Consider the following 8548-nt stretch of genomic DNA (forward strand, 5'->3'; position numbering starts at 1 on the left):
TATTATTGTAGATATTGGAGAGCCCAAGACTTGATTCGGGATTTGACTAGCGGGCGATCGAGGTATGCAAAGCCTATCGTTCCTTCTTTTTGGCATGATCCTTTTTGGAAGAAACAAAATGTATATGTATGCTTATAAAGGAAACCCTATTCTTAGAGCCACTAGGTTGGCTAACATCTTTGACCTCCATAAGCTTTTCCACATGGCTGGATACATATTCTATGATGTTCAAAGATTTTATTTGTTATGTTCCGAATGTTGTTCGAAAGAAAAACGAGAAGACTAAAGCCTTTGATGAATATTTCGATATGAAAATATGGTCTTAAAGTCCCCATTTGATTTGATCCATAATGTTATCCGCAAGTTTCCTAGTATGAATATGTGATCCACAATGATGTCCGAAAAATATTTGATATGGCTAAAGTTTTGGATACATATATTTTGATAAGTACATATGATCTTAAAGGCTCCATTTGATTTGCTCCATAGTAATGGTTGAAAGTTCCCCTAATATGAATGTCACTTGAATTTCCGAAAAGAGCTTCTGAAATGCTTTTAGAAAGTTCTGTACTTCAAAAGTTTGTAACTTTCGTATACTAACTCCGTTTGAAGTACTCTATAATGTTATTTGAAAGCTCCCTTAAAATGAATGATACTTAATTTTCAAGAAAATGATCTATGAAGTGTTTTCGAAAGTTTTGTAATTTAAAAGCTCGCAACTTTTGTATAATAATTCCGATGGACTCTATACTTACTTTGAGCCTTCTGCTATCAGTATAAATATTTGTTTGTTGAGTCTTGGAATTTAATTATGTATATGCATATGGTTTCCGCACTACTCTGCTTGTGCCTACTACTATGATATCGTTCGCCGGATCCCGGGCCGGTTTTGTGATCGTGCGCACTGTGTTACATTCGGCAGTATGATGTGTTACGGTTCCCGAGACCTCGCCATAGGGCCGGGTACCGCTTATATACGGCGTTATGATGTGATATGGCATATGATGTGTTCTGATGATGTGATATGTTTGATGATATGATATGTTCGGGGACTGTACGAAGATTTGAAACCTTCTGGAGTATGATGTGTTGTGGCGCCAGCGTCGGAGTGGCGACCACATTCCTGAGCCCTATGCATGATTTTTATTTGCATTATATATATTTTCAGCACAGGTTTTGACATACTAATTCCGTATCCATTTTCTGTACTCCTCACTTCAGTTATGATTTGGATTTCTGTATTTCACGCTTTGCATACTCAGTACATATTTCGTACTGACCCCCTTTCTTCGGGGGCTGCGTTTCATGCCCGCAGGTACAGACGTTTGTTTTGGTGATCCTCCGGTATAGGATACATATTCTGCCACTTAGAGTACTCCTTTTGATCCGGAGCTCATATTTTTGGTACATATCTTATGTTATACATGTTCTGTATATATATGGCTATTTGGGTACGGCGGGGCCCTGTCCCGTCATATGTTTCTGTCATGTTTTGTAGAGGCCTGTAGTCATATATGTGGGTCATGAGTCGTGTTTGTTCGTTTCTGTTTATGATCTGTTCCTTAAGCGGTCCCGGTTGCTGTTATGGCCAAAACGGCCCACATGTTTGTATATGTTTGTATATCTGGGCGATGTGTATTCCGCCAATCTTTCGGATTTGATATGATATTTCTGTACGGGCAACCGCTTAAGATGACATTTGTTCTTAGTATCTGTTTGAAATAACGTATGTTAAATCTGAATGAATCTTTGATATGTCGATCTGGTACGTAAGTCAGTTTGGGTATCCAAATAGGGCACCAGTCGCGGCCCACGGGGCTGGGTCGTGACACACTAATTCCTTGTTTTTTCTATAGTGGTTTTCCTTGTCTCTTCTATATATCAACAGACAAAAAAGAAACATATGATTAGAAATCTTGTATAAAAAATATTTTCATATTTTAAAGAAATGTAATCTTAAAAAGACTTGCTTTTTATCATGTCTTAATAACAGACCTTTCTTGAGCCAAATTTCATATTCTTGAAAATACGCCGTGTCCGTAGGGGCATTTATTGGATGTTATACAAAGGGGTGCTTCTTTTCAAATTTGATAGGGACAGAAGACCTTGCAGAAGATCCTGCTGAGCTGTAATTTGGCATGAAAGGGGACACAGTGTATTTGCTGGGTTTCCTATCTCGCACAATGCTTGGGTGGACAACATTCGGTGTTCAGTATTTTCGATTGAAGGTTGTGCTATTTCAGCCACTGAACCTTGCCCCGTTGTTGGTTGTACTCCAAGTTGGCTGGGTAATTCATCATCAAGAATTAACCATTGAGAATTTGGAACAATATTCTCAACTTTGCTGCTCTGAGGGGTCTTAAACATGTAGGGATCAGATTGATCATTAACTTGTATTGCAGGGGGGCCAAATGGAATCACGGTGGCAAGAGGACACTGGATTAGCAACTCTGCTACCATTTGCTCTGATGCACTAAATTCTGCATTATCATTTACCCCACCTTGTTGCACAGTCGGAACCGGCACATGTGTATGCACAATGACTGCCTCACCCTATACCAGTTATAAACATTTAGTGAAACAACAAAATACAAATTCAAAATGAATTAAAAACATCACCGGGATGTACAATAAAAAAATCAGTGTAGTGTTCATTGCACAGTAAATACACTGGAATACAAGAATGAGTTAGAAAACTGTGAAATATAATTTGAAGTATAAAAACTCGGGTTATAAATATAGTGAAATACACTGGAAAGTGTTAGAGATGCAGTGAAATATACTAAAAAAAGTTACAGTGAAATTCAGTAGAATAAAAAAAAATGTTGTGACAAGTGAATTATACACTGAAATATAGTAAGAACAATTATAGATATAGTGAAATATATCGTCAAATATACTAAAAAAGATTAGAAATACAGTGAAATATACAAATTAGTGATAGAAATACGGTGAGGTATACTAAACTTGTTATGTGAATACAAGTAAACATGTGTGTACCACATCCTTTCACAGAACCAAAAATGGGATTCTGAAAAAAAAAAAAACAAATTTTGTTCTTAGGTACCTGTGGTTGTGTTGGCTTTGGGGGTGTTTCACCGCTACCTTGAATCTCTTCAGTTGAAGCCTTTAAAGTATCCCCACTTTGTCTACTTCGGCGCATTCCAACACCAGAAACATCGCCAGTTAACATTGTGCCTGCCAACTTCATATTTTTTTTTCCAATAATATATATTATTTGTGAGTTCCTATATGTATAACAAAACAAATTAAAAAAAGTACATATTGTTGAAGGGTAGTTTTTACCTTATTTTCATCGATACCATCTTTGACAGTTGATGTCTCTTTGGCATATTGTTGTTCTTGATTGAATTCATGCGAGTATTGTATGTCAACCTCGTATTGATTTACCGGAGCTTCACTATCGGTAGCCTTAGAAATATATTTAAATGTTATTCGTAAAAGTATGGGAACAGTTTTCATTCAAAAATCTGCATTTTGTGAATAAACTCAATTTTATTTTGGATTTACCTTTTCTGAGGTTTGATTTCCCTTTATTGCCTCAACAACCTTTTTGAAGTTGTCATCGATGAACTTGCGAATATCATCCATGGACTTGTTAAGCTCAGTAAACTGAGCAGATACCTACGTGTTTTTGACAGAACAATACGTCAAAATTTTCAAAACCCTTAACAAAGCAAATATATTACAAAAAAAAAAAGGAGAACAACACACTTACATCGTTCTTAAAAGCTTGAAACTCCTGTCTGAGCAGTTTCACCTCATCAGTTTTGGTGGCTGTTTGGACATCACGATGCCTTGACGTCGAAGCGTCCTTCGATGTTGTGAGTGGTTCGTTCCGGGCTGGTTGTTTCCTAGCAGTAGAATATGTAACTGAAACCCGTCTGCGTTTCTTATGAGGCGGTGAATCAGATACGGCAGACCGCTGTTGCTGTTTACCCCTTACATTGTGTGGTGGTGTGGTACTGAAGTCATCATAGTCATCATCAACCATCTCGTTGCCTTCGGCAACTTCAACTCCGTCTGTTGGGTTGGGGATAGCTTGTGAAACAACAGGAGGCAAATTAAGTCGTTCCAACTCAGCAGTGGTTGGAACAACATCATCAAAAGTACAAATCTGTGAATAAAAAAAATAGAAACTGTGAGATATACATTAGTACATAAAAAGAAATTGAATGAAATATATTTGTACGGATACATATAATGGTGTCAAAAATCATATATGGAAACATTTATGATATTAGGAGGCTATAATGAGAAAAGCAGTGATATAGAGGACGGAGTCGATGAAAAATATAGTGAAATACATATGATTACCCCCTCTGAAAAGGTGATGATCTACATTACAGTAAAAAAGAGTGAGAAATATACTGAAATGCAATAAATGTATATGAAAATACAAGTGATATACATTTAAGTACATCAAAGGAAATTGAATGAAATGTATTTGTGTAGATACATATAATGGTTTCAAAAAGAATATATGGAAACATTTATGATATTTGGGGGCTACAATGAGAAAAACAGTGATATAGAGGTCTGAGTCGATGAAAAATATAGTGAAATACATATGATTACCCCCTGAAAAAGTGATGATCTACATTAGAGTAAAATTGAGTGCGAAATATACTGAAATACAATAAATATATCGGGAAAAATACAAGTGATATGCAATGGGATGCAAATGAATAAAACTTTGATTCAAATACAGTTATAAAAAAAAAAAGGAATGCATGTGTAAAATTTACCGGGTGTATGTCATCTCTAAACATGCCTTCCATCAAAGCATCAAATTTCGGTCTTTCTTCAACAGTCCGCCAATTCAATATTCTTGGAATTAAATTCCCCGACTTAATTGAAATATTGGATGGGACTTTTGAACAAGATTCATACAGCCAAACTTGCATGGCAATTGGCATTCCGTGAATCCTATAATATTGCTTGAAGTTGGCATATTTCTGACTGATGCTTGTAACCAACTCTTTAAAGGACTCTTTGCCCCAAGGATAATCAACATATCTCCCATCCTCTACAACGTCAAAATGTATCCTAGGTATGTTCGATCGAACAGGCTCACCGCAGAATACGAATGTATTTATAAAATACAATATGGTCATCTTGACTGCATCCTCGCCTTTGTCCTCCCAATCTGTATTGTTGAAATACTCAATCAGTTGCCCCCTTTTGATGTGATCAGATGTTCCACCCAAATAATCATCCATAAGCCTATTTTTTTCCGTTTTATCGTATACAAACTTAGTTGCGTCGGAGACACAATTCAATCCAGTGATTAGTGCAAATTCTCTAATGCTAAAACGCAATACTTTTCCATTTATTTCAAATGTAAAGCACTCGTATGTACTTCCCTTAAGCTCTTTAACCATGAAGCACCTTAACAACTGTGCTTGTACATCCATATGCTGCATTCTGAGATATTTTCCAAAAATAGAGTCTGCAAACTTGTCCATCTGACCAGCCCCCTTTTGTTTACCCCTAATGTCACTGATTACATTGACGTTCGTGTATCTTTGCATAGATGGGGCCACAGCAGGCTGCTTCGTGACAAAAAATCTAGAATCCTGGACCAAAAGACATATGTAAAAACACAGTCAATTTTCCCTACGAAACTAAGATACAAAAATTTAAAAACAAGAAATCACAACTACAAAGTAACACAACTGCTAAAGTCTTAAAATCTATAACAAACATGCTGTATTTTTGACATTGACTAAAATACACTGAAATATAATGAACAATTATACTGATAGAATGCCCAACCCAGATTAAAAACAAAAATATAACAAAACTCAAAAACATAACTACCAATTGTTAAAATGTATGTAACAAGTTGAAAAACACATAAATAATTCAAAACAAAAGGAAATACGAAAACAAAAATACACATAAATATATGGGAAATATAGATCTGGTGAATTGAAATACATTCATGAAAAGGGGAAAATACCTCTCCATCGTCTTCTACATCAATTGAAGGTTTCTTCAGAACTTCGTTTTTGCCCTTGCCTCCAGTAACATTCTTGGTAACCTTTCTCTTCTTCTGTAGCGGCACTTGAGAAACTTCTTTATCTGGTGCTGACTGTTTCCTCTTTGTTTCTTTATCATCATGAGAATCATGATGTTGTTTGTTCCTTCTTGGATCATTGATTTTTTTTGCTACGCATCTCAGCATAAGACGACCCTCCTGCAATGGGGTTTTCTTGTTGAGTGAATCCCAAAGAGAAACTAGGAGCATCTATTATATTTTCTATACCTCGAGTTCTCGTGCTCGGAGAGCCAATTTCAGCCATTGAAATGGAATCTGTGAATCTTGATGAAAAACAACACTAAGAATGGATGATTTCTATATCTGAGAATGATGAAATTAAAGCAATAGAGAATTTTACAAAAAATTAAAAAAACAGCAAACAACATGCATCTTCACAAAAAATATACTGAAATACAGTACACAAAATCAAAACCGAAATTTTTTTTACCTATTTTTGGTAAATGTTTTGCTTAGAAACTGTAAAAATAATGTGGTGTTATGTGAGAGTGAAAAACGGAATTGATAATTGAAGAGGTGGAAGAAACTGATTTGAATTATGGAAGAAATGGGGGGAATTGGGAGTTAATTGTGTGTATTTAGGTGGAGAGAGAGAGAGAGTATATTTGGGAACTATGCGTGAAAAGAGGGATATGGTGTTGCACGGTTATTTAGAAAAAAAGTGGGGTAGCTATGAAGTGTAAAATTTGAAAAATATATTTATGGATCATAAATATTAAAAATGTTAGATATTATCCATAAATAAGTCTTAGGGGTAGTTACACCAAGTAAATTTTACTATTTTAATTTCTCCTTGCGCGTTTGAACAATAAAACGTAAATAATAATAATAATAATAATAATAATAATAATAATAATAATAATAATAATAATAATAATAATAATAATAATAATAATAGGATTGAATTATGAAGTAACACTCTGTTTAGTTATTCTGATTTAGTAATTACATTATTCGTCCTAATACATTTAACCTTTAAGTAAATAAATATGTATTTTTAGTCCAATTGTTCATTAAGGTAACTAACGTTATATCTACTAAGAGGACATTAGCTTGGGTTTTGTCCTTTCTTCATTAACTTGACATTTACGGAGTTTTTATACAAAATCTCGTTGTATGACGAGTAGCTTATCCAAACTAGGTAGCCTAGGTTCAAAGAGAGCCGAAAGGTTTTCATCAACTTGTCCGCTTGATTTATTTTTTGTGTTCCAATAAGAATACATAACTTTGATTTTAAGTGCAAAGAGCTTCCCTTTATTAATGTCTATGACTTTCATCTCGTTTGCAATTTGAAGCAGAAATAGAAGGACTCAAGCTCCGGTGAAATGTATCAATAGAAGGAGATGCACTACAACATTATTGTTTACCCCGAATTTCGGTAACAATTAAATTTGTAAGTGATGTATATGATATGTGAATGAACTTTAATCTGTTAGGTTAGTGAGAAGTGTCAATGAATTTGTTTGTAGCTATATTCATATGAATAGGTGCTTGCGATATATATATATATATATATATATATATATATATATATATATATATATATATATATATATATATATATATATATGCGTGTGATGGTGGTTGATTTATGCCAAATATATTAAGTAATATTGAAAGGATAAGCAACCTAATGAAGAACACCAGGAGATTCGAACCAATATCTTTTGGGTGAGAACTTTATATATTTGACTATTACAATGTTCAGATATGAAAAAAAGAAGCAAACCCAAAAAGGGGAGGAATGTTCTCTATTTATAGGTATGCCTTGTGGGCCATGAATGCAACACAAAAAGCCGTTTTGAATAGAGAAACCCTAAAAAGATAAAGTATGACCGTACGGTCTGACACCCGTACGATCGTCAGTGCAAATGACAGAACGGTTTTCTGACGCGTGGCAACCTCACAACCGGTTATCCGGATCAACGGACACGTTGACTTAGGCTCGGTCTGTCCGGACCAACAGACACGTTGATTTGGGCTCGGCGTATCCAGACCAACGAACACGTTTTTTTTGTCTCGGGTCCATTACATTCGGTACGAAAACCCGGTGTGAAGAAAAGATCGAACATGCTCGTGCTCATTTGGACTTATCCTCGGCTCCGGTCTCACCGGTCACACATTGACCCGATTTTTACCGTATACAGATAGTCCCCACACTTTCCGGATCGTAGATTTATCGGAGCGACGGGAAGTGGATAAGTCCCAAAAGCGGCGGTTCCACAAGCTCGTTCTTATCTTCAAATTAGGCGGGAACCGTTATGTCACGTCCTTCTGACATCGGCCACGTGTCTTACCCCGAGTGGCTAGCCTCGGGAACCGCCTTAACCCACGTCGCTTCAAGTCACATTCCATTAATTCTGGGACACATGTAATCTCTCGATTGGTCGTCCTCTGTAACCGCTACAGTGAACCGTCTATATAAGGGCCAAAGTTGCTCATTTTTTACTTTCCATTTTCACT

At 35.8% G+C, this 8548-nt stretch overlaps 1 protein-coding gene across 1 annotated transcript; it reads right to left on the minus strand.

The window, feature by feature from the left end:
* Positions 1–2049: 2049 nt before the first annotated feature.
* On the minus strand, positions 2050–6274 carry LOC132637411 (uncharacterized). Its single transcript, XM_060354500.1, has 7 exons — positions 5987–6274; positions 4770–5600; positions 3740–4138; positions 3532–3645; positions 3307–3432; positions 3068–3205; positions 2050–2553 (listed from the first exon to the last, which is right to left on the minus strand). Exons 1-7 carry the CDS (start codon positions 6272–6274, stop codon positions 2050–2052), a joined length of 2400 nt encoding a protein of 799 aa, XP_060210483.1.
* Positions 6275–8548: the final 2274 nt, after the last annotated feature.

Source organism: Lycium barbarum, chromosome 4 (genome assembly GCF_019175385.1).
Source record: "Lycium barbarum isolate Lr01 chromosome 4, ASM1917538v2, whole genome shotgun sequence".
In the NCBI taxonomy this organism is placed as follows: domain Eukaryota; kingdom Viridiplantae; phylum Streptophyta; class Magnoliopsida; order Solanales; family Solanaceae; genus Lycium; species Lycium barbarum.